Raw genomic sequence first — 27,997 nt, 5'->3', positions numbered from 1 at the left:
GTACCATTCATAGTGAACTGTGTGATCCCCGAGGATTCGGACCAGTGTCTTTCAGGCTCCACAGCTCTTACTTCTCGACGCCACTCGAGAAGTGATTGCCTCATCTCAACTTTGACCAGGTATGGAGAGTAGGTTAGTCCATGAGGTAGTTGCGAATCATCAAACATCGGACTTTTAAGTCGACCTGTGATAAGATACGGCACTGGAGATAGTGAAACTTGAATCCAGGCCTTCTAGCCCAGATAAATGTACTACGCGAACCCTCAGTTACACCTTTCTAATCTTATGCTTTTCTTTCTCCTTTTAGTTATTGCATTTAGTAAAAAATATTATCAAGCATTTTCATTTTCTGTCAGAAACGTTTTAAACGTTTGATTTCTACGGTAATCATCAGCAGTAGCGATAACATATACACTATACCTTTATAAACTAGAAGGGTTGACACATTTTAGTGTCAAGTCTGTTTTGACTAAGCGATCTTAACTCACAATATCAAGAGCAAAATTGACTTAAAACAAAGTTTATATTATAATATTCCGTCAACGAAATGAATGATTTTTATGCAATGCAGCTCAAGTCTTAAAGATAAAACAAAACTTCACCTCATTTCTTACAAGATCTCTCCAAAACAAAAAGTAGGTCCTCTAACATTTCTGTGTTCATTCAATGCATTTTTTTCTTTATTGAATAAATTTATTAAAGGAGCCACTACAGTGCTGCAATTCACTTTCACTTCTGATGAAATATATTCACGTCAACATATCACAGGATTTTGCATTACGTCTCAGGGATTAGGAAAACTAGAACCGCTTCATCTATTACTAAATAACAATCTGTCGAACTCATTCTTAAATTTACGCAATACTCCAGCATCCACCACACATTACGTAGATTCGTGACAGTTGCAGGAAGAAATTTCTCCTGATCTCTGTTTTAAACTTGCTACAACTAATCCTAAAGTAGTTACCTCTGCACCTAGATTTCCCCACGTGAGGGAACATCCCCATATGTCGATTTTGTCAAGTTTCAAGTCAAGTCTCAAAGACCCAAGATGCTGGAGTTTTGTCAGAAACCTATGATGTCTGATATGGGGAATTGGTCATGTGGGCAATTCAAAAGGAGATTGGAAGGACAGCATGCGTGGGGTTAGAACGACATTTCTCAAGCAAATGGGAGGAGGCAAAGGTCATGAAGTTCTTGATCTTAAAATGATATGAAGAAAATAACGTGTCTCCGTTGAAATGGTGCTAGGCACACAAAATCTCATTTTTGGATTTTCAGTGGGACATCTATTGTAATGCTGAAATGTCTAAGGAATGCTCAGAAATCAGCGCAGCTAGAAATGAAATGGGTATTAAAACCATAATTGTTCCGCATTTCATACCCTTCCTCAACTATTAATAAAGGTATTCAGAAGAATAAAGACTTTGATTCTTTACTTCCAACAGATACGATTTTCTTTATTTTTCAAATGAAGAGCACCTGAAATGATAGAAAAAAAACCATTGGACGTTGGACGGCACGGGCTTGGAGTGGTTCAATAACGTTGGACGGAGTAACGTGGAGGCCCCCGGGAAGACGGAGAGGAAAAGGAGATGAAGAGAAATAAGGTGAGCGCGCCAGATTCATTTACTTTACAGGAATTGGTTGATAATTACCAGCCTACAATTTACTGTTACTGTTAAAGGTGACGCTGATTGAGCCACGCCATTAATTTTCTCTTGAACAGTTTTCTGAAGAGTTTCCACCAGCAGTCCATTATTTTGGAAAAGTCTGAACTGATGGAACTTTGCTTATTTGGGAGCTGCTGTAAGATGAGAATTGGCGTCTTCGTCGTCCAAAGAATGTCTAGAATTCTCCTCGAGGTAGTTTAGAGCTAGTTGCTGCGCTCCGAATGCTGAGTGGACTGCACAGCAAAAGCGTTACATAAGTCATTGTACCTTTTCTTCAATGTGTAAACGCAATTACGTTGACCAGGATTTCCATGTGAATTCGTGTTATATTCGGTTTGATTATGAGAAAAAAAAAATGTAAACGCGTGATTTTGTTTACATTTCACATTGTTTCATTGAGTAAGTTCAGTACTTTTAAGTTATTCTGTGTCATTCATAACAATACATTTGATAATACCGCTGTTCACGAGTTTAAAACTGAAATTATTCTGAGTCAGAATTCGTCAGTATCCCTTTCCTGCTTTCTTCCAAAACCCTTTGATCCCTTTAGTCCAAAAAAATTCCTTTTTGAAAGCATTCAATGTTTTCGCCTCAACCTCTTCCTGTAGCAGGGAGTCAAGAGGCTCAATCCTTCTTTGGTGAAGAAATTTCTCCTTATGTCAGTCTGAAAAAACGATTATGTGTCCTAAGACTGTGACCTCTGCTTCTGGACTTCCCAGTCCTTAAAACATCCTTCTCATTCTTGCCCTGAATAGTCCTCTTCGAATTTCATAATTTTGCGTACAGTTTCTTGGAATTTTGTAGATAAAAGATCTTCACTCATTCCTCTAAACTCCAGTAAATATAAAAGCAAATTGACAAAGCTGTGACAAAGGGTCAGTTAGACTCGAAACGTCAGCTGTTTTCTCTCCTTACAGATGCTGCCAGACCTGCTGAGCTTTTCCAGCATTTTCTTTTTTTGGTCCCAGTAAATATAATCCTAAATGATCCGTTCTGTCTTCATAGTTTAGTCTTGCCATCCCAGGAGTGAATCAGATAAATCTGCGTCATAGTCGCTCCAACACCAAATCACTTTTTCATCAGATAATGATGCCAAAACTGCATTTAATGGTACAGGTGTGGTCTTACCAAGGCCCTAACCGATTGCAGCAAGACATTCCTGTCCTATTTCTCTAAAACTTGACTACTGTGTGAGCCTCATGTGCCCATCTGTCTACCGTATGAGCCTCATGTATATCATCTATCTGTGTGACAATATGGGGAGGACCTCCAGACTGTTCTATGACATCGTGAAATCATGTTTGGTCACTGTGCTACCTCTTGCAGTGACCAATTGCTTTCACCTTTCAGATCTGTGCATGCGCAGTCCACCTCAGTTGGTGGACGGGGCAGGGAACGAGCTCAGCCTGAAAAACAACGTGGGAAATTCTCAAAAGCATTATTCCGGCCTCCTAAGAGGATGTGGACTCCCCGTACCTTGGCATAGAGCTGCTTCCCAGCTGCATTGGACAGTGGGAATTGCAACCTCCAATGCTCACTTGCAATCAGTGAATCCTTCGTAGACTTTGCAGGAGGCTATGACAACACAGCAAGGTAGGCAGCATCAGGAATTAGAGAAATCAACTTTTCGTGTGTAACGCTGCTTGAGAACTGTGCGTGTTGTCTGGGAGAGGCGGCGAGTCTTTCTGCAGCCATCTTCAATGTTGACACTGTTTCTATCTCAACAGACACTGCTTGAGAGCAGTCAGGTATTTTCTGCAGTCATTTTCAGCGTTTGGGCTTTGTATTTTCAGCAGGCATTCTCCCACATGTGGCAGAATAGACACATTGTGCAGACCTCTGTTATTCACCAGGCCCGAACCCCACAAAACATTTCAAGAATGTATCCCAGACACTGGCTTTCACAGTTGTTTTAAGCACGTGGACACTGGATATTCCAAAAGAGATGCTGTTGGTCAAATCACTTAATTTTAAGTAATACAGAATTTACTTACAAGATGATTGAATGAAACACAAACAAAAGAGGACAGGATACCTACTAACCTACTCTACCCGAAGACCCAACAAATTGGCCAAACTTGCAAAAATCTCCACAAACACCTCATGGCACTAGAGGTAAAATCAAACACAGGGTCTTACAGGAGAAAATTCAGAGAAACAGGTTCAGCATGGACCTGGTTCTTTGGGTCGAGCGGCTTCACAACTGGCACACTGCTTTCAGTGAATAGCGAGACTGCCAAAAAAAGAAATCAAACCACAGAAAAACTCAGCTGGGGAAGTGCCCACTCCCCTTTCATTGCACAATATTTTTAAAATTTGAAAGCCATTTTCCTGAGTCAGTATCTGTTAGCTATGATCAAATTGGCCCTCCTTGAAAGAAACCCAAGGCCAACATAATCTTGTACAAGTAGCAGCATCATCACTCCTCTCAGAATCAATGAAACCACAATGGAAGCAAGTCATCTTCGCTCTTGAAGCACTGCCAAAGCAGAATTGAAACGTAGGCTGGTGCCCTGCGCATTAATTAACAGCAAGAGCAACAGCAGCGTGCCACATCAAACTTTTCTTTCGAGGGGCAATTATCTATGACCAGACAATACCTATTGGGGTAAGTCATTTGAGCCGCTTCTTGCGTTAACATGATAATGGCTGCTCATTGACATCAGCATCCTGTTCCTGCTTTCTCCACCCAAATTTGTTTTCCTTCAACACTAAACACTACTTCCAAATTCATCTACAGTCATGGCCATGTGAATATGAATGAATATTTATTTGGTAAATATGCTCATTTGAAGTGACTCAGTGTAGTTCTGGCTACACTTTGGCTGAGCTTTGAAAGTGTGAGGTCGTGCACTTTGTTCGGAAGAGCAGATGCATGCAGTATTTTCTAAACGGGGAGAAAGTTCAAAAGTCTGAAGTGCAAAGAGATTTGGGAGTTCTCGTCCGGGATTCTACCAAGATAAACTTGCAGGTTGAATCAATAGCTGGGAAGACAAATGCAATGATGACACTTATTTTCAGAGGACTTGAATATAAAGGCATGGATGTACTTCTGAAGCTCGATAAGGCTCTGGTCAGGACACACTTAGAGATACTGTGTGCAGTTTTAGGCCTCATATCTCAGGAAGAATGTACTGGTCCTGGAACATGTTCAGAGGAGTTTCATGAGAATAGTCACAGGAATGAAAAGCTTAACATATGCAGAAAGTTTGAGGACACTGGGTCTATACTCGATGGAGTGTAGAAGGATGAGTGGAGATCCAATTGAAACTTACAGAACACTAAATAGCTTGTACAGAGTGGATCTTGGGAAAATGTTTCTGTGGTAGGAGAGACGACGACCTGAGGGCACAGACTTAGAGTAAAGGGAAGATCTTTTAGAATGGAGATAAGGAGAAACGTTTTCAACCAGAGAGTGGTGAACTCATGGAATTCACTGCGAAGAAGGGCCAGGTCATTGAATCTAATTAAGACTGATGTAGTATGGTTCCAGATTGACAAAGGATTAACATTTACAGCGAGAAGGCAGGAGAATGGGGATGAGAAACCTATCAGCCACGATTGAATGGCAGAGGAGTCTTGATGGGCTGAATGGACTAATTTCTGCTCCAATGCCTATGGTATTATCCTGCTTCACGTAAAGAGGAAGACTTGCTATGAGCCTGTGATGATTGTTCATAAAATATTAGTAATATTTAAGGCACACTGAGTTCAAAAGAAGAGCGAAATGAGTTTTTTTTTCCATTCTGTGAAGATGATTTTTTTTTACTGTCAGAGACACATTTCTTGAGCTTTCCGTCAAGACAACATTTCTGACGATTGTGTGACTTGTGCTATGTGATGAGACGAACCACCTGGAGAGGTATTTGCTGAAGTACTTAAATTAAAAATTTTGACTGACACCAAGGTAGATGCGAGGGAATTCATGGAGATCCAGTTCAGTGACTGGTTTTTGGAACTATTTCAAAGTCAGCCATATTGCTGTCAGTCTGGAGTCACACCGGTGTTATACTAGATACCTAAACGACGTCAGTGAACCAGATAGATTTTTCAAGTTTTGGAAATGACAACAGGGGTGATATTAGGTTAGATATTTATTGAATTCAAATGACAACACCCGTCATGCTGGGATTTGAATTCCTGACCCCAGAACATTAATATGGGAGTGTGTTACTAACCGGACTACTTTGCCACGACATTAACAACTTGCTTTCTAGAATGTGCATGAGATGGCAGTCTGGAGCAATTGTTTGAGGGCACAGCGAAAAGAGAGGTTAATATAGAAATTTACACCTCTCGTTATGCAATGAGAAAGAGCTAATTCTAATCTTGTAGTGAAATGCAATTTTTACAAGAATGACCATTTATGAGTTGAATTAAGTGCTGAAATGATACCTGGCAGCGTCTGCTTTTTAAATCAGTAATGTATGGCTTTGAGCAAAAATGCATTCCTTTAAGATACAAAAGCGGAAGAGGGAAATTAAGGTAGCCATAGCTGTGAAGGAAAGTATGATTAAACTGAAAACGTTAAAACTATTTCTCTGTTTAAAGTTGCAGTCAGACCTGTTGACTTTCGTCAGCAGTTTTGGTTTTAGTTAAGTCAAATTTGCAATGTATCAAAAGGTCAAAAACCGGTCAAAAGAAGTTTGCCGGAGGTTTAGATGCATTTTAGAATTGAGCAAAAGACTTCAAAGGAAGCAAAGAAAACGAAAAGTAGATTATTGATATATATAGTCAGAAAGTTTCTATATGTATGTAGGAAAGGAACAATTAGCATAGATGAATATACGTCAAGTATAGTTGGAGAAAGGAGTATCTTTCACGGGGATAGAGAAATGACAGTTCGAAGTAATTATTTTATGTGTGGCTGCTTAGAAAAGGATACAAGAAATCTCAGAGAAATCACAAAGGTCAATTCGAATGAGAAACTGGAAGCAATTGGCATCAACTCAAACAAGTGCTGGGCAAATTAGTAGGACTGAAGATTGAGAAACCTCTGACACCTACTAATTGCATACCAGAGTTAAGAAGGAGGAGGCAAGATTCTGGACTCAGTGCTCAACTTCCATGATTTCTGGAATGTTACTTACAGATTGGCAATATCGCACATATGGCCTCATTGATGAAACAGAATCGAGAAGGAAAAGTCAGAACTCCAAACCTGTTAGTGTCATATGAGTAGTAGGGAAAATCCTGGAATATATTCTAAATAGTACAGTAACTACACAGCTCGAAAATAATGATCTGATTGGGCTGAGTGACGGTAGATCTATGAAATGGAAATAACTTCTTACAAACTTTTGACCGATTTGATGAGTTTGGTAGCGGAGTAGATAATGGAGATGATGCAGGGGCGACCGAATGGTGTTGTTGCTGGATTATATATCTGGAGACGACGGTAATGCTCAGGGGACACCCAGTTCAATTACTGTTACAACTGTGGTGGAATTTTTAACTAATTTTTGTTAGAAAAAAAGGCTGCAATTAAGGGTCTTCTGAAGACCATTATTATTTGTTGGAAAAACCCATCTGGTTCACTTCCTTTCGGGAAGGAGGTTGTTATGCTTACATGGTCTGGCTTACACGTGCCTCCAGATCTGGTTGATTCTAAATTGCCCCGTGTAATTTGCAATGGCCAATTAATGCTGGCCTATCCAGTCATGCCCACATCGGTGAATAGATTTTTTAAAAAAAGTCCAATGAAGTATACATTTTACGAAAGCATTTTATAAGTTCCCTCAGATGAAGGCATTAAACAAAATTAGAGATCATGTTTGAATGAGGATTGGTGAGCTGAAAGGAAACAGAGAGTAGAATTATATGGGCTATTCTCCAGATTGGCAGTCTCTGACTAGCTGGGTATCGCAAGGAACAGTGACTGCAACACAGATGTTCATCATCTATGATTTAGCAGTGAGAAACATATCTAATATTTACAAGTATCTGGATAACAGAAGACTGGGTGGAAATGTGTCCTCTCAGGATAATGCAAAGAGGGTGTAAAAGGAATTCTCTAGGTTGGGTGAGTAGGTAAGAGCTTTCCAGTAAAATATCATTTGAATAAGTGTAAGTTTATCTACTTTATTATGAGTAAATTAGGAGTGAAATATTTATTAAATGGCCATCACATTAGAAAGTTCTGTGATCCAAAGAGATCTAGGTTTCCATGCTTGTGTGTAAATGAAAGCAGGCATGCAGGCACCACTAGTAATCAGAAAGGTAAATGGTTTGTTGCTCATTAACGGATGGTGATTACTGTGCAGTTATAAGGAAGACATGTGTCAAATGTATAGAACGTTGGTGAGATCTCTTAGAATATTGTGTGGGGGGGGGGCTAGATAAAGTGGAACACAAAAGGAGACATTTCCTCTCTTGATTATAGTGATTAAGACGAGGGGACACGGTATCAGAATAAATTGTTACCTTCTTCAAAATAGGCATAAGTAATTAACTGTTCTCTTAGAGAGTAGTTAGAGGGTGGAATCCTGTTCTTCGACGGTAATGGGGGCTGGGCGTATAAGATTGAGTTAGACAGACTTAGATCACAAGGGAGTGGAAGGCTTGATTTCCAGGCAGAATAACTGTTAGCCACTGATCACTAATTTTAAGGATTGCAAAAGTGGGATTGCGAATTTCTGTTCCAAGTGCTTGTGATCCCATTTTTGGTTGAAAACAGAAACAGCAAAAGCACTCTCCCATGAGGGGAACATCCTCTCAGCATTTACCCTGTCAAGGTGCTTATGAATCCAGTATGTCTCAATTGGATCACTATTCATTCTTCTTAACTCTAGTGAGCAGACTCCAAACTGTTGAATTTTTGACCAGAAGTCCGTCTTTACATACATATGATCATCGTAATTATCCTCGTGTGAGTTGCATCCTATGAAATTTTTCTTTTCTTTTTTACTGGACCAAAACTGCTCACAATATTGCAGCTCTATTCTCACGAGCTGGTTGTAACTTGCAGTAAGACGTCCCTACCCTTGTACTCCAACCCTCTTGCTATAAGAAGCCAGAATTTCATTACTGCCTGTGCCTGTGTGCTATGTTTCTGGATTTTGTCCATAATGAGTCCCCAAGTAATTTTGTGTAACATCTTTCTGCAGCGTTTCTCCATTTCAATAAAACCCTGTTGTATTATTCTACTTTCCAAAATGATCAACTTGACATTTTCCCACATTATACTCCATTTGCATTTATTTTGGCCAATTATTTAATCTGACAACATATTTCTATAAATCGTTTGTACCACTCTCGAAATTTGCCTTTCAATACTTTTTTGCTGTAATCTGCAAAAGTCCACTCGATGAGATGAAAATTATCCAAATATTCTGCTATCCAAAAGTAAATAACTGTTTCCGATAGATTTTCAATACATATACCTCCCTGCATTTTGCCTTCCTTCCTTTTGACTTGGAGTATTACATTGACAGTGTTTCAAGCCTGTGCTATTTCGCCACAATAGTAAGACCACATACATTATTTCTACACCTACGTCTTTCAGGATCTAAGGTTGCAATTCATCAGAGCAGGAACGGTATTTGCCTTTGGACACATCAGTTCGTCCAATACTCCTTTTTTTTACTGATGGTCATCTGACTAGCTTCCTCTACACGATTCTGCATTTTAATGGGATATTCAAAGTATCATCCGCCGTCAAAATTGGCGGAAAATAGTTGTTTAGTTCCTCTGCCATTTTCTTTTGTTAGGTCGAACACAGTTGTTTCCAATTCAGTCAGCTGAGACAGGACTAATTGCACTCAAACTGAGATTAATGGTAATTAAAAGAAAGCAAAACTCAGCAGAAAGAAGGTGTTCCGTTCGATGTATATCGTTTCAAATTGCAAATACTGTATTCAATTTGAAACAGAACAGGGAAGAAAAGTGTCACCGCGGTTTCTAATCACTTACCTGTAATTCCAAAGATTGCAAGAACAGGAAAGAGAATTTCTATTGGAAACGCCTATTGTCGCATTTTCAGGTGAAAGCAGAAAAAGTCCAAATTCGTTAATGCACTGAAACACCCTCAATCTATGCATAAGCTAATCATCCAATGAAACAGTAAACAGATCTCATGAAACATACCATTTCTAACAAACAAGTTAATACTCCCTTAATTGAGTACCATTCATAGTGAACTGTGTGATCCCCGAGGATTCGGACCAGTGTCTTTCAGGCTCCACAGCTCTTACTTCTCGACGCCACTCGAGAAGTGATTGCCTCATCTCAACTTTGACCAGGTATGGAGAGTAGGTTAGTCCAAGAGGTCGTTGCGAATCATCAAACATCGGACTTTTAAGACGACCTGTGATAAGATACGGCACTGGAGATAGTGAGACTTGAATCCAGGCCTTCTAGCCCAGACAAATGTACCACGCGAACCCTCAGTTACACCTTTCTAATCTTATGCTCTTCTTTCTCCTTTTAGTTATTGCATTTAGTAAAAAATATTATCAAGCATTTTCATTTTCTGTCAGAAACGTTTTAAACGTTTGATTTCTACGGTAATCATCAACAGTAGCGATAACATATACACTATACCTTTATAAACTAGAAGGGTTGACACATTTTACTGTCAAGTCTGTTTTGACTAAGCGATCTTAACTCACAATATCAAAGCAAAATTGACTTAAAACAAAGTTTATATTATAATATTCCGTCAACGAAATGAATGATTTTTATGCAATGCAGCTCAAGTCTTAAAGATAAAACAAAACTTCACCTCATTTCCCACAAGATCTCTCCAAAAGAAAAAGTAGGTCCTCTAACATTTCTGTGTTCATTCAATGCATTTTTTCTTTATTGAATAAATTTATGAAAGGAGCCACTACAGTGCTGCAATTCACTTTCACTTCTGATGAAATATATTCACGTCAACATGTCACAGGATTTTGCATTACGTCTCAGGGACTAGGAAAACTAGAACCGCTTCATCTATTACTAAATAACAATCTGTCGAACTCATTCTTAAATTTACGCAATACTCCAGCATCCACCACACATTACATAGATTCATGACAGTTGCAGGAAGAAATTTCTCCTGATCTCTGTTTTAAACTTGCTACCACTAATCCTAAAGTAGTTACCTCTGCACCTAGATTTCCCCACGTGAGGGAAGATCCTCATATGTCGATTTTGTCAAGTTTCAAGTCAAGACTCAAAGACCCAAGATGCTGGAGTTTTGGCAGAAACCTATGATGTCTGATATGGGGAATTAGTCATGTGGGCATTTCAAAAGGAGATTGGAAGGACAGCATGCGTGGGGTTAGAACGACATTTCTCAAGCAAATGGGAGGAGGCAAAGGTCATGAAGTTCCTGATCTTAAAATGATATGAAGAAAATAACGTGTCTCCGTTGAAATGGTGCTAGGCACACAAAATCTCATTTTTGGATTTTCAGTGGGACATCTATTGTAATGCTGAAATGTCTAAGGAATGCTCAGAAATCAGCGCAGCTAGAAATGAAATGGGTATTAAAACCATAATTGTTCCGCATTTCATACCCTTCCTCAACTATTAATAAAGGTATTCAGAAGAATAAAGACCTTGATTCTTTACTTCCAACAGATACGATTTTCTTTATTTTTCAAATGAAGAGCACCTGAAATGATAGAAAAAAAACCATTGGACGTTGGACGGCACGGGCTTGGAGTGGTTCAATAACGTTGGACGGAGTCACGTGGAGGTCCCCGGGAAGACGGAGAGGAAAAGGAGATGAAGAGAAATAAGGTGAGCGCGACAGATTCATTTACTTTACAGGAATTGGTTGATAATTACCAGCCTACAATTTACTGTTACTGTTAAAGGTGACGCTGATTGAGCCACGCCATTAATTTTCTCTTGAACAGTTTTCTGAAGAGTTTCCACCAGCAGTCCATTATTTTGGAAAAGTCTGAACTGATGGAACTTTGCTTATTTGGGAGCTGCTGTAAGATGGGAATTGGCGTCTTCGTCGTCCAAAGAATGTCTAGAATTCTCCTCGAGGTAGTTTAGAGCTGTGGGAGATTTTATCGCTAGTTGCTGCGCTCCGAATGCTGAGTGGACTGCACAGCAAAAGCGTTACATAAGTCATTGTACCTTTTCTTCAATGTGTAAACGCAATTACGTTGACCAGGATTTCCATGTGAATTCGTGTTATATTCGGTTTGATTATGAGAAAAAAAAATGTAAACGCGTGATTTTGTTTACATTTCACATTGTTTCATTGAGTAAGTTCAGTACTTTTAAGTTATTCTGTGTCATTCATAACAATACATTTGATAATACCGCTGTTCACGAGTTTAAAACTGAAATTATTCTGAGTCAGAATTCGTCAGTATCCCTTTCCTGCTTTCTTCCAAAACCCTTTGATCCCTTTAGTCCAAAAAAATTCCTTTTTGAAAGCATTCAATGTTTTCGCCTCAACCTCTTCCTGTAGCAGGGAGTCAAGAGGCTCAATCCTTCTTTGGTGAAGAAATTTCTCCTTATGTCAGTCTGAAAAAACGATTATGTGTCCTAAGACTGTGACCTCTGCTTCTGGACTTCCCAGTCCTTAGAACATCCTTCTCATTCTTGCCCTGAATAGTCCTCTTCGAATTTCATCATTTTGTGTACAGTTTCTTGGAATTTTGTAGATAGAAGATCTTCACTCATTCCTCTCAACCCCAGTAAATATAAAAGCAAATTGACAAAGCTGTGACAAAGGGTCAGTTAGACGCGAAACGTCAGCTGTTTTCTCTCCTTACAGATGCTGCCAGACCTGCTGAGCTTTTCCAGCATTTTTTTTTTGGTCCCAGTAAATATAATCCTAAATGATCCGTTCTGTCTTCATAGTTTAGTCTTGCCATCCCAGGAGTGAATCAGATAAATCTGCGTCATAGTCGCTCCAACACCAAATCACTTTTTCATCAGATGATGATGCCAAAACTGCATTTAATGGTACAGGTGTGGTCTTACCAAGGCCCTAACCGATTGCAGCAAGACATTCCTGTCCTATTTCTCTAAAACTTGACTACTGTGTGAGCCTCATGTGCCCATCTGTCTACCGTATGAGCCTCATGTATACCATCTATCTGTGTGACAATATGGGGAGGACCTCCAGACTGTTCTATGACATCGTGAAATCATGTTTGGTCACTGTGCTACCTCTTGCAGTGACCAATTGCTTTCACCTTTCAGATCTGTGCATGCGCAGTCCACCTCAGTTGGTGGACGGGGCAGGGAACGAGCTCAGCCTGAAAAACAACGTGGGAAATTCTCAAAAGCATTATTCCGGCCTCCTAAGAGGATGTGGACTCCCCATACCTTGGCATAGAGCTGCTTCCCAGCTGCATTGGACAGTGGGAATTGCAACCTCCAATGCTCACTTGCAATCAGTGAATCCTTCGTAGACTTTGCAGGAGGCTAGGACAACACAGCAAGGTAGGCAGCATCAGGAATTAGAGAAATCAACTTTTCGTGTGTAACGCTGCTTGAGAACTGTGCGTGTTGTCTGGGAGAGGCGGCGAGTCTTTCTGCAGCCATCTTCAATGTTGACACTGTTTCTATCTCAACAGACACTGCTTGAGAGCAGTCAGGTATTTTCTGCAGTCATTTTCAGCGTTTGGGCTTTGTATTTTCAGCAGGCATTCTCCCACATGTGGCAGAATAGACACATTGTGCAGACCTCTGTTATTCACCAGGCCCGAACCCCACAAAACATTTCAAGAATGTATCCCAGACACTGGCTTTCACAGTTGTTTTAAGCACGTGGACACTGGATATTCCAAAAGAGATGCTGTTGGTCAAATCACTTAATTTTAAGTAATACAGAATTTACTTACAAGATGATTGAATGAAACACAAACAAAAGAGGACAGGATACCTACTAACCTACTCTACCCGAAGACCCAACAAATTGTCCAAACTTGCAAAAATCTCCACAAACACCTCATGGCACTAGAGGTAAAATCAAACACAGGGTCTTACAGGAGAAAATTCAGAGAAACACGTTCAGCATGGACCTGGTTCTTTGGGTCGAGCGGCTTCACAACTGGCACACTGCTTTCAGTGAATAGCGAGACTGCCAAAAAAGAAATCAAACCACAGAAAAACTCAGCTGGGGGAAGTGCCCACTCCCCTTTCATTGCACAATGTTTTTAAAATTTGAAAGCCATTTTCCTGAGTCAGTATCTGTTAGCTATGATCAAATTGGCCCTCCTTGAAAGAAACCCAAGGCCAACGTAATCTTGTACAAGTAGCAGCATCATCACTCCTCTCAGAATCAATGAAACCACAATGGAAGCAAGTCATCTTCGCTCTTGAAGCACTGCCAAAGCAGAATTGAAACGTAGGCTGGTGCCCTGCGCATTAATTAACAGCAAGAGCAACAGCAGCGTGCCACATCGAACTTTTCTTTCGAGGGGCAATTACCTATGACCAGACAATACCTATTGGGGTAAGTCATTTGAGCCGCTTCTAGCGTTAACATGATAATGGTTGCTCATTGACATCAGCATCCTGTTCCTGCTTTCTCCACCTAAATTGGTATTCCTTCAACACTAAACACTACTTCCAAATTCATCTACAGTCATGGCCATGTGAATATGAATGAATCTTTATTTGGTAAATATGCTCATTTGAAGTGACTCAGTGTAGTTCTGGCTACACTTTGGCTGAGCTTTGAAAGTGTGAGGTCGTGCACTTTGTTCGGAAGAGCAGATGCATGCAGTATTTTCTAAACGGGGAGAAAGTTCAAAAGTCTGAAGTGCAAAGAGATTTGGGAGTTCTCGTCCGGGATTCTACCAAGGTAAACTTGCAGGTTGAATCAATAGTTGGGAAGACAAATGCAATGATGACACTTATTTTCAGAGGACTTGAATATAAAGGCATGGATGTACTTCTGAAGCTCGATAAGGCTCTGGTCAGGACACACTTAGAGATACTGTGTGCAGTTTTAGGCCTCATATCTCAGGAAGAATGTACTGGCCCTGGAACATGTTCAGAGGAGTTTCATGAGAATAGTCACAGGAGTGAAAAGCTTAACATATGCAGAAAGTTTGAGGACACTGGGTCTATACTCGATGGAGTGTAGAAGGATGAGTGGAGATCCAATTGAAACTTACAGAACACTAAATAGCTTGTACAGAGTGGATCTTGGGAAAATGTTTCTGTGGTAGGAGAGACGACGACCCGAGGGCACAGACTTAGAGTAAAGGGAAGATCTTTTAGAATGGAGATAAGGAGAAACGTATTCAACCAGAGAGTGGTGAACTCATGGAATTCACTGCGAAGAAGGGCCAGGTCATTGAATCTAATTAAGACTGATGTAGTATGGTTCCAGATTGACAAAGGATTAACATTTACAGCGAGAAGGCAGGAGAATGGGGATGAGAAACCTATCAGCCACGATTGAATGGCAGAGGAGTCTTGATGGGCTGAATGGACTAATTTCTGCTCCAATGCCTATGGTATTATCTTGCTTCACGTAAAGAGGAAGACTTGCTATGAGCCTGTGATGATTGTTCATAAAATATTAGTAATATTTAAGGCACACTGAGTTCGAAAGAAGAGCGAAATGAGTTTTTTTTTCCATTCTGTGAAGATGATTTTTTTTTACTGTCAGAGACACATTTCTTGAGCTTTCCGTCAAGACAACATTTCTGACGATTGTGTGACTTGTGCTATGTGATGAGACGAACCACCTGGAGAGGTATTTGCTGAAGTACTTAAATTAAAAATTTTGACTGACACCAAGGTAGATGCGAGGGAATTCATGGAGATCCAGTTCAGTGACTGGTTTTTGGAACTATTTCAAAGTCAGCCATATTGCTGTCAGTCTGGAGTCACACCGGTGTTATACTAGATACCTAAACGACGTCAGTGAACCAGATAGATTTTTCAAGTTTTAGAAATGACAACAGGGGTGATATTAGGTTAGATATTTATTGAATTCAAATGACAACACCCGTCATGCTGGGATTTGAATTCCTGACCCCAGAACATTAATATGGGAGTGTGTTACTAACCGGACTACTTTGCCACGACATTAACAACTTGCTTTCTAGAATGTGCATGAGATGGCAGTCTGGAGCAATTGTTTGAGGGCACAGCGAAAAGAGAGGTTAATATAGAAATTTACACCTCTCGTTATGCAATGAGAAAGAGCTAATTCTAATCTTGTAGTGAAATGCAATTTTTACAAGAATGACCATTTATGAGTTGAATTAAGTGCTGAAATGATACCTGGCAGCGTCTGCTTTTTAAATCAGTAATGTATGGCTTTGAGCAAAAATGCATTCCTTTAAGATACAAAAGCGGAAGAGGGAAATTAAGGTAGCCATAGCTGTGAAGGAAAGTAGGATTAAACTGAAAACGTTAAAACTATTTCTCTGTTTAAAGTTGCAGTTAGACCTGTTGACTTTCGTCAGCAGTTTTGGTTTTAGTTAAGTCAAATTTGCAATGTATCAAAAGGTCAAAAACCGGTCAAAAGAAGTTTGCCGGAGGTTTAGATGCATTTCAGAATTGAGCAAAAGACTTCAAAGGAAGCAAAGAAAACGAAAAGTAGATTATTGATACATATAGTCAGAAAGTTTCTATATGTATGTAGGAAGGGAACAATTAGCATAGATGAATATACGTCAAGTATAGTTGGAGAAAGGAGTATCTTTCACGGGAATAGAGAAATGACAGTGATTCGAAGTAATTATTTTATGTGTGGCTGCTTAGAAAAGGATACAAGAAGTCTCAGAGAAATCACAAAGATCAATTCGAATGAGAAACTGGAAGCAATTGGCATCAACTCAAACAAGTGCTGGGCAAATTAGTAGGACTGAAGATTGAGAAACCTCTGACACCTACTAATTGCATACCAGAGTTTAGGAGGAGGAGGCAAGATTCTGGACTCAGTGCTCAACTTCCATGATTTCTGGAATGTTACTTACAGATTGGCAATATCGCACATATGGCCTCATTGAGTAAACAGAATCGAGAAGGAAAAGTCAGAACTCCAAACCTGTTAGTGTCATATGAATAGTAGGGAAAATCCTGGAATATATTCTAAATAGTACAGTAACTACACAGCTCGAAAATAATGATCTGATTGGGCTGAGTCACGGTAGATCTATGAAATGGAAATAACTTCTTACAAACTTTTGACCGATTTGATGAGTTTGGTAGCGGAGTAGATAATGGAGATGATGCAGGGGCGACCGAATGGTGTTGTTGCTGGATTATATATCTGGAGACGACGGTAATGCTCAGGGGACACCCAGTTCAATTACTGTTACAACTGTGGTGGAATTTTAAACTAATTTTTGTTAGAAAAAAAGGCTGCAATTAAGGGTCTTCTGAAGACCATTATTATTTGTTGGAAAAACCCATCTGGTTCACTTCCTTTCGGGAAGGAGGTTGTTATGCTTACATGGTCTGGCTTACACGTGCCTCCAGATCTGGTTGATTCTAAATTGCCCCGTGTAATTTGCAATGGCCAATTAATGCTGGCCTATCCAGTCATGCCCACATCGGTGAATAGATTTTTTAAAAAAAGTCCAATGAAGTATACATTTTACGAAAGCATTTTATAAGTTCCCTCAGATGAAGGCATTAAACAAAATTAGAGATCATGTTTGAATGAGGATTGGTGAGCTGAAAGGAAACAGAGAGTAGAATTATATGGGCTATTCTCCAGATTGGCAGTCTCTGACTAGCTGGGTATCGCAAGGAACAGTGACTGCAACACAGATGTTCATCATCTATGATTTAGCAGTGAGAAACATATCTAATATTTACAAGTATCTGGATAACAGAAAACTGGGTGGAAATGTGTCCTCTCAGGATAATGCAAAGAGGGTGTAAAAGGAATTCTCTAGGTTGGGTGAGTAGGTAAGAACTTTCCAGTAAAATATCATTTGAATAAGTGTAAGTTTATCTACTTTATTATGAGTAAATTAGGAGTGAAATATTTATTGAATGGCCATCACATTAGAAAGTTCTGTGATCCAAAGAGATCTAGGTTTCCATGCTTGTGTGTAAATGAAAGCAGGCATGCAGGCACCACTAGTAATCAGAAAGGTAAATGGTTTGTTGCTCATTAACGGATGATGATTACTGTGTCGTTATAAGGAAGACATGCGTCAAATGTATAGAACGTTGGTGAGATCTCTTAGAATATTGTGTGCCATCTTGATCTTCTTACAAAAGAAAGAACAAATCTTATATAGGCAGGGTACAAATAGGTTCCAGAGGCGAATCCCTGAGATAGTGATAATAGTCTGCGATGATGGAGACAAGTTTATAAAAATGAGATGTGATTTCTTTGAAACTTCGCAAAATTCTGAAAAGGCTCAGTCGGACTGCAACAGAAAGAATATTTCTCCTGGCTGACCCAAATGATACAGTTGCAGAATAAGGGAAAGACGTGTAAGACTGTTGGAAAGTAAAGAGATGTTGAAGCTCACTGTAGCTCAACGGCATACAGACAGGGCCTCTTCATGGCATCTCTCCTTGCTGTAACAAGGAAAGCAAATGCAAGTTTGGCATTTGCAGAGAAAAGAGTAGGGTATAAAGTAGAGAATTGTTGCTGCCACTGCAGAAGGCATTGGTGAGACCGGACCTGGAGAATGGAGTAGTTATGAGCCACTTACCAGAGGACAGATGTATTTGCATTTGAGGTAGTTTAGAGCAGGTCCACTGGATTGATTTCAGGAGATTGATTGAGCAGCTTCTGACTATCCTCTCCGGATCTGAGAAATAATAAGAGCGGATCTTGTTGAGCAGTATAAGTTGACAGAGGAAGTTGACAACAAAGGCATAGAGAGGATATTTCTTCACATTGGCATTATCTACCATGATGGCTCATCTTTGTAGGACAAGGCAGAAGCAGATTGAAAAGAGAGATGAGGTGAAATTATGTCTCTCAATGGATCAACAATCATTGAATCCACGACCCTAGAAACTTCCAGAACATTGAGCACGTTTAAGGAAGAAATGGACAGGGTTTTAATCAATCATGGATTGAAAGGTGATGGAAGTGGGATGGAAAGTGGAGTAAAGGTTGAGGTGAAATCATCCGTGATTCTAACACAACGCAGAGCAGTCTAGAGGAGATACATACCATAATCCTGCTCCTAGTGCTCCTGGTCTGAACATCCACCAAGTTAATGTTGGGATTCAGTTTTCCTTTGTATTTCAGTTACATCGAAATTGCAAAAACACAATTGCTCTTATTGTCTCCACATTTTTTCTGTAAACTAGAATTCATGTCATCATATGTTGCTTTTGGTCAGTGAGTCCCAGTAGCTGTGACAACATGAACTTATACAAATTATAAAACTACATAACTGTGGACGTTGGTAATCTAACCAAAAACAGAAACTGGTGGAGAACCTCAGGATTTGTGGACAAAGAGAGAGAAGCAGAGTGGAGGTTGCAAGTCTGATTGACTATTGGGACAGAACAGTTCTGAATATCTCCAGCAATTTCTGTTCTTCGTTGTATAAATTTGCCCAGGCTTGTTGTTCAGTGGAGCAATGGCAAATGGTAGCTGAGACTCCCGCTGACTTAGGAGTAGATCCTGTTCTGACCAATTGCTGTTGACATTAATCGCGAGGTTGCACAGACTAGTAATCAACCTGTTTGATCACCTTCAGAGCCCACCATCATTTGCCATGAGGATGTGGAATGGGAAGAGCAACTTGAACCTGGAACGTCTCGGGCAGAGGCAGCGACACAACCCCGTCTGCCACATTTACACTCTGCCACATTTAAATGCTGACTACTTTTGACATCTTATCTTGAGAAGTTTAGTGTTTTTCATTTATTTCCAATTAACTTTATTGCAATTGTCGCTTGCTAATATATAGATAACAGTACAGCTATAAAAAGACACCTCTTGTCAAAGACCTTCAGCTCAAACCCATCAAAATAAGTGCACGATAAAGTGGACCATTAAAATCAGTGCAAATTCAGCATATTGCCACTGTCTTGGTACAGATAGAGAGAGAGAGAGAGAAAGAGAGATAGAGACAACTGGATATGAGCTTGAGTTGATGGTCACTATACCTCAGGTAAGAACACAGAATGAGGAGTAGAAGTCTTTTATACTAATCTCAACTGATTGTGAGAATTGAACTGACATGGTTAGCCACGTGCCCCAGTTATCCAGCCAACTGACCACCATTGAGATTGCGAAACAACCAGTGAATCAATTTCAGTTACTCCTTCCATACGTTGACAATGGACATGCTTGACTTTATTCAGATCCAGGACATTTACCTAAATATTTTCTAGTCGACATTCAAAACTTCGTAGAAATTGCAGCACAGAGGCAGGACCATTTGCACACATTGCGTCTGATGAAGCTTTTCAAATATTGCCATGTTCAATCTCTCATTGCTGCAGCCAAGTCTCTCCTTTCCAGGTATCTGTCCTTCTGAAAATTACTTTTCAAGCAGAATCCACCGCCCTTTCCGTTAAACCTTTCCCAATCACTATGTCAGCATCAGACACATCCAGCATGAAATAATAACAAAATATGGACCACTAACTTTCAGTTTGAAATTGAATAAACTGATTTCATTTTTTGTCCTGAGTTTTCCCATAATCTCTACCTCCCTTTCAGATGCTTCCTGAAAATACAACCCAATGATGACTGATCCTGTCTTCTGACCTCTGTGTCGCAAGGTCAGAGGACATGGTCCCCGATTATGGGTCACATGGTTATTGCCTGGCATTTGTATCGCAAACATTTTACTTGTTACTTGTCGGACCCAGGATGAATACTATCCAGATCTTGTGGCATGGACTGCCTCATTATCAGAAGAGTCATGAATGACACTGAACATTGTGCAATCATAAGAGAACATCCCCACACTAGTGATGCAGAGAAGGTCATTAATTATGTAGCTAAATATAGCTGGACAAGGACACTATGCCGAGGAATTTCTGCAAAAATATCCGAGAGCTGAGAAGACCGATTTCCAGCTACCAGAACCGCCTTCCTATTTGCCAGGTAGGACTTCAACTAGCAGAGGGTCCCCCCCCCCCCGCATCCAATTTAGTCAAATTTAGATTGGGATCGTTGATTTCACAGTCAGAAAAATGTGGCCTGGATGCCAAGGACTGTCACACTTAACTCACATTTCCATGTTGCTGTTTTGGGGTTTATTTATTTAAATGTTTTCCAAGGTTTATTTGCTGCCATTGCCTTCAGGATAATTTCTCAATCAACGTAATTCAGCATCTTTCTAAATCAATACAATCAGCCTTCCTTGAATTCAAATTTAAGATTCTTGTTTTGGAATTGTTAGGGTATTCTCACGCTTAATCTGGAATCCAATCGTGTTATGATCACTAATTCCAGAGGGATCATTTATGATGAGATTGCTGTTACTGTATTATGCAATGCCGGATCTAAAATAGTGGCAAAACCTTACCTTGTCACCCTTCTCCCCACTAAGCATACTGCCTCACAGGTTTTTCAATTCATTTCAATTTGCATGTTCTAATCACCTGACCCGACTGCTGCTATCCTCCTACTGTTTACATCGATGTTCCTCAGTCATACCAAGGATATGAATAACTTTGCACAGGATGGGCAAGCGATGAGGAGATAAGTCACCAATCAGTATGGAAGGAATGTCTCCAGGAACCGATCATCACAATCACTCCAATTTTTGCTCTTTTTATGAATATACAAGGAATAGAGCGACATGGATTAATGGGAGGCAGAAGGGATTAGTTACATTTGGCATCCTGCTGGCACAACACCCTGGGCCAAAGGGTCCGTTCCTGTGCTGTACTGTTCTGTGTTCTATGTTCTACATTCTATGCTATATGCCCAACATGTACAGATACTTAGACCAACCTGGTCACATGTGATATAATACACCTCTGAAACAGGTGGGGCAAAAACCAGACCTTCGGAATCAGAGATAAGAACACTACCGTTGCACCCCATGATCCTTAAAACTACATTTAGACCCTACACATATTCTCCGACGTAAACTTGTTCAAGTCTGAGGTGTGACTCAGAAACTGAGTGAACTCTTCCAAAGCGTTGAGACCTGTTGCACCAAGAACTTCACAAAGAAAAGACATGACAGGATTTCAGTGGTTTGCTTATAAATTATTTTATTGTTATTATTATTCTTTTCATTCGGGGATATGGAAATCACTGGCTAGTTTGACATTTATTGCCCAGACGGCAGTGAAGAGTCAACCAAATGGTTGTGGGTCGAATGTCACATGTAACACGGAGCAAGTAAAGATGGCAGAATTCATTTCTAAAGGACACTCCTCATATCATTTAAATTAACTTTCAGGCTTTACAATTATGAATGGTAACATGGTCACATTGAGGCCAGTTTTTTTATTGAATGGAAAATGCACCTATTTATATGGTGGGATTTGAACCTGTGTCCACAGGATATTAGCATTTGCCTCTGCATTGCTGGTCTATTGAGGTTATCATTAGATCACCTTCCATCCCCATCCACGTAAATGTAAATTATTTACGTGGCTTACACAGCTTGGAGGAGGGACATTTCAGAACATTCTTCATCTCCTCCCTGAACCTCCTCTGGGTCAGTGCGTAAATGCAAGTATTTGTGCAGGAGCTGGTGCACATCAGGAGGAACGTCGCCCTGATTGCTAAATAGAGCGAGTTTGAACCTTGGAAAGACACTGTGTGGGTAACGCCAACACAGATATGAATTACAGTGATGGGCGCTGAAAGCACCACAAAGCAGCCGGAGATGGTGAAGAGCAGAACAATGGAGGTTCTCCTGTTCTTCAGCTCGGGGTCTCTGCCCATTTCCCCAGCACCGCCTCTGCTGCTCTTCAGAGCCCGGCGAGCTCTGCTGGCCACTAGGATGTGGCGGGCAGTGAGAGAGTTCAACAGCAGTAGCAGGGGAATTGGAAGAAACATGTTTGAGATGTTGGTGAGCCACCGGTGAGCTTCCCAGGCCGGTGAAGTGAGATAATCAGTGACGGTGCGGCAGCCCCACTGTACATTGTTCAGAATGTAAGCAGGTTCATAGCGAAAAGACAAGGGAATGTTTACCATGATGTTGAGAGCGCTCACAATGGATATGACTACATTGGCTGTTCTTTCAGTGCAATATCTCACCTTTAGTTTGTTGCAGCAAATTGCTACAAAGCGGTCAAAGGTGAAGGCGATGGTAAACCAGATGGAGAGTTGGAGGCTCAGACCTTGCAGGAAGGCACTGAGTCGGCACACGAGGGTGTAGCTCAGCAGCGAGCCCGGGAAATGATACCTGATGATCTGGCTCACGATCACATTGAAGCTAAGGACCATCAGATCTCCTGTTGCCATGGCAGTCATGTAGTGTGTGATTCCTTTGGAAAGGCCGCACTTCCCTTGGGAAAGAATCAACACTGTCATCAGGTTCGCTGAAAAAGAATCCAGATCATGAGATTGTTTCAAAACGCCCGGCAGAGATAACGGCTGGGATTCCAGACGTGGGAATCACAAGACCATAGAGTTCTGTTGATAATTCTAGACTTGTACGGTAATAAAAGTCACTGACATCTTATTTGAAATCCATTGCCTTTGCCATGGAAGTAATCAGAAGGGAATTTCAGGAGTGTTATGTACAATTAGTTGTCACTTTGTATGACTAGGTTTCCCTAGTTCAAGAAAACAAATATCATTGCTATCGAAGCAGCTCAGATGAGATTCAGTTTCTTGGCAGGTATTTTGTGAAGAAAATATCTGTCAAATTCCTATCGCGATTAAATAAATGAGAGGAGAGTTCATTTTATAAAAAAAAGATTCATAGAATGAGGACGTCGCTGGCCAAGCCAACATTTATTACCCATCCCTAATTAACCAGAGGGCAGTTGAGGGTCAACACCATTGCTGTGGGTCTGTGGTCACATGTAGGCCAGACCAGGTAAGGATGGAAGATTCTTTCATAAGGAACATTAGTGAACCAGATGGATTTTTCTTACAATATTCACTGATTTACTGTCACCATTAGAGTCTTACTCCCAGATTTGTGCTGAGTTCAAATTGCACAATCTGCTGGATTCAAACCAGGGTCTCCAGAACATTACCTGGGTCTCTGGATTAATAGTCTAGTGAACCTCCACTCGATCGTTGCCTTCTCACTTATTTAAACAGGTGCAATCTGGAGGGGACTGGATAAAGTGGAACACCACGAGCTGGTTTCCACTTGACAGGGGAGATTAAGACCAATGGACACAGTTGAGGAATAGGCAGTTTCCCCATTTCAAACAGAAGAGATTTGTATTCTCTCAGAGGCTGGCTGGCATGTGGAATCATTTTACCCTGATGTAATGGGCGTTGCGTTTGTAAAACGAAGTTCAGTCGGTTTTGCATACACAGAGGAGTCATGGTCTTTGGAATGCAGTCAGGGTAGTGGAGCTTATTCATGTCAGCCATGACGACACTGATAGGTAAATTGGGTTCAAGGGGCAAAATGGCGTATTCCTGTTCCTAATTCACATGTTCCTATATTCGTCTTTGATGGCTAACGTCCGTCCAAAAAGGTGCATTTTAGTCGTCTTAAATGCTTGGCACTACCATCAAGAATCTGTCCATCTCAGCTGTAAATATGCACAAGATCATTGCCCCTTGGCAGCAAGGATTTCCAAACACTCACAACCAACTGAGACAGTACAATCCCTACACTGGGGAAGCAGGGCGTTCAGATCACGTAGTACACACTGAAGAATATTTCACCCAAACCAAATCCTTAGAAATTGCACCACATTTCAGTCTGAAATTAATGTTCCTTATTCTGAGACTATTCCCTGTTGGACCATGCAAAACAGAACAGACAAGAAAGATGTCACAACAGCACTTAACCAGGATTTTGTAGGTTTACAGGTATGGGATCTACAATTTCTCTTAGAAGTCCATGGTGCTCCCATTTTCATGTGAAATTTTATGCATCCAGTGCACTCTCCAATGTGGAGAAACATCTGTTAACATTTACCCTGTGAAGCCCCTTAAGAATTCTACATGTCTCAATGAGACCTTCTGTCATTCGTCTGAACTCCAGTGATTAGACTCCCAAGCTGTATTGCCTTTGCTCATAAAACAATCTTTTCACTCCTGGGATTATTCTCGTGAAACTTTTCTGAACCACCTCCTATGAAAAGGTATCTTTCATTCAATAACAGGAACACAAATGCTCACAGTAGTCCAGATCTGGTCACCCTAGCACCTTGTAAAATAGCAGTAACACTTACCGACTCTTACATTCAAACTTCATTGTAATAAAGGCCAGTATTCCATTAGCCTTCGTGATTGCTGGCTCTACCTCCATGTGAAATTTACTTATTTCGTGCACAAGTATCCAAGTCTCTTTCTGTTTCAGCTCCTAAAGTTTTTCTCCGTTTTGAATAAAACTGTTTTCTTCTGTTTTATATTCCAAAGTGAACAACACCATATTTTTCCACATTATACCCATTTCTCCTTAAACTGCTTGTATCCTTCTCACAATCTGCATTCCATTTATGTTCATTTTTGCCTTCAAATTTGGTTACATTAAATTCACTTCATTCCTCCAAGTTATTAATATATTTTGTAAACAGTTTCAGTCCTCATACTGATCACTGTCGGACACCGCCGGACATGGATCAACAACCTAGAAAAGAATCCCTTATTCCCACTCATGGTTTCCTGGACACTAGCCAATTCTTCATCCATAACAATATGGAGGCAATGCCATGGGCTCTATCTTATGAGATATCTCGTTGAACAATTTTTATAAGTCCATTTACCAGTCATCTACCGGTTCCTCACTGTCTATTCTGCTTGAGGCATCCTCAAAAAGTTCCAATATACGAGTCAGGCATGGTTTACCTTTCATCCAACTGTGTTAACTTTGCTTGATGAGATGAGGATTTTTCAAATATTCTGCCTTAGCTTCCTTGATAATTAATTAAAATGTTTTTTCACCAATAGATATAGCTACCCCAATTTTGCTTCTCTCCCTTTTTAAACACTGGTGTCACATTGTCAGTTTACCAAACCTCTGGTACTTCTCCAGGATTCACAGATTTCAGCAAATTGGAGCCAATGCATTTAATATCTCTGCCTCTTTTTAGATTGTTAGATACAAGCACCAAGGCTATTTGTCTAATACTCATTCTTTAGTTATGCAGATGTGACTTATTTATTTCACCACAAGCTTTGTTATTAGTGGCCTGACATCTTTATGTGTCTCCCATTGTAAAGACCTATACAGAATCTTAATTTACCCACTATTCCACTGCCTTGTCCGTTGTAATTATCTCCTCAATTCATTTTATAAATGACTATGTTCACTTTAGCGTCTCCCTTCGTTTTCATATGTTTAAAGAACATGTGGCAGTCACTTTTTATGCCCCTTGTTAGTTTGCTGTCATAGTTCATTTTTTTGATTCATCATTACCTTTTCAATTCTCCTTTGCTGAGTACTGAATTTATCCCAGTCTTCAAAGCTATCTCAGACTTTTACCTTCATATATACTCCATCTTTAAACTTACTACTCTCCTTCACTTCATTAGCCATGGATGATTGGCCTATTCCTCTCTTAGAATCTTTCCTAATGCACTATTGACACAAGTCATGATTTCTCTCATTAAATGTCTACTGCTGCTTGCATGCTGTCATTCCTGTGAATCTTGCCACCCAGTTCCTTTTAGAGAACTCATTTCATTTCATTATAATTCCCTTCATTCGGGTTGAATGCTGTTTTTGCCAAACCAATCAGCTTGAACAGGACCAAAGCACACAAACTGAGGTCAGGAAATGCAGAGAGGCTAATCAATAAACAAGGAGATCCATTTGAGAGGTAGAGGTCCAAATTGCAGAGGCATAATTCAGAGCAGAGCCAACAAGAAAAGAAGTCAACAAAGCTTTTAACCACTTACCAGGAATTCCAAGGATTGCAAGAACGGGAAAGAGAATTTCTATTGGAAGCGCCTGTGATCTCATTTTCAGGTGAAAGCAGAAACAGTAAAAATGAGGCAAAATACCTTGAAATATTCTTGAATTATACACAACCCTTCCTCCAGTGAGAGGGTGAACAGATCTCATTAAGCACACAACATCTAACAAACAAGTTAACGTCTCGTATCATTCAGTACTATTTACAGTGAGTTCGATGATCCCCAGAGGATCAGGACCATTGCCTCCGAGGCATGACAACTCTTCCTTCTGAAAGGGCCATGAGACACTGGCTTGTCTGAGCCAAATTTTAATCGGGCACCAAGAGTAAGTTCGTCCATGAGGTTGAAACAAAGCATCAATTTTACACCTTATAAATCAACCTGTGCTTTGACAGGGATCTGGAGAAAGTTGATTTTCATCCCAAGTCTTCTATCAAAGCGAGAACTGTCCTACAATTGTGATACATGAGCCCTATATTTCCAACTTTCAAATCTTACCACTCCCTTCTTCCATTTAATTTGTATGCCTGGTGAAAAAAGAAAATGGCATTATTTAGAGACATTTTAATATTTTAATGGAAAGACTCCATGTACCAGCGTCCACAACACATTCCATAGATTCATGACCACTGCAGGAAGAAATTTTCCTTATCCATATTTTAAAGTTTGACCTCTTATCCTAAAACTTTGGCCTCTCGTTCAAGATTGCCCAACATGAGGAAACATCCCCTCTATTTCTTCTTTGTTAAGTATCAAGTGATCTATCAAAGATACAAAAAAAATAGCAGTTTTGGCAGATGCCAAAGATGTCTCGCACAGACTGTAATATGTGGTAGGTGATCATGTGAGAATTTAGAAGGGACAGAACAGCTGGTGGCGGCACGAGTTTTGGGGAGCCAAAAGTTATAAATCTGAAAGTCCTGAACATAAAATGACATTAAGAAAATATCTTGCATCCGTTGAAATAATGCTAGGCATACAAGAGATCACTGCCAGACTTTCAATTATGGTGATGCAATCCCTGAAGAAACCGCACAAAAGAGTACATTTGGGAAGAAAATTGCTATTAAAACCTTAAGTGTGTTTTAAAGGGCACATTCTGCCTGTATCATCTTTGGACTTTTGCTGCAAGATGTTTCTTATCAAAAGGCACCTTTTGTAGAGAGTGTTTTGCTAGCAGTTACTCTGACGATTGCAGTTGGTCGCTCTCTCACTAACTTTCTAAATGTCTGCTTTTCTTATAACCCAAATGTTGGATCGTCTCATTGGTTCAATGTTGTCATAACAGTAAAATTCAAATTCGTTTGGGTTTTAGAAAAAATGGGGCATAATGTAAATGGATTGGTTAAATTTGAAGCGTTGTGAATATAGCAGGCAAATGTTACATATTTTCAACTGTCAAGCCACTCTGAGACTGCTAGTCAGTCGCATGGCCTACAAA

At 40.2% G+C, this 27,997-nt stretch overlaps 1 protein-coding gene across 1 annotated transcript in view; it reads right to left on the bottom strand.

Moving 5' to 3' along the window:
- The window catches only part of LOC148140461 (uncharacterized), a 29,533-nt gene extending 2,931 nt beyond the window's left edge, over nt 1-26,602 (bottom strand). Inside the window, exons 1-3 of the mRNA XM_087979770.1 lie at nt 26,539-26,602; nt 22,146-23,009; nt 13,620-13,713 (exon numbers count right to left, since the gene is read on the bottom strand). Coding sequence (XP_087835896.1) covers nt 13,620-13,713; nt 22,146-23,009; nt 26,539-26,602 — 1,022 coding nt within the window. The remainder of the gene's footprint in view (nt 1-13,619; nt 13,714-22,145; nt 23,010-26,538) is intronic.
- Between the last annotated feature and the right edge of the window lie 1,395 nt (nt 26,603-27,997).

Source organism: Chiloscyllium plagiosum, unplaced genomic scaffold (genome assembly GCF_037043375.1).
Source record: "Chiloscyllium plagiosum isolate Xiang-an unplaced genomic scaffold, Cpla_swu_hap1 HiC_scaffold_35, whole genome shotgun sequence".
Lineage (NCBI taxonomy): Eukaryota > Metazoa > Chordata > Chondrichthyes > Orectolobiformes > Hemiscylliidae > Chiloscyllium > Chiloscyllium plagiosum.
This window is presented reverse-complemented; position numbering and strand designations above follow the sequence as displayed.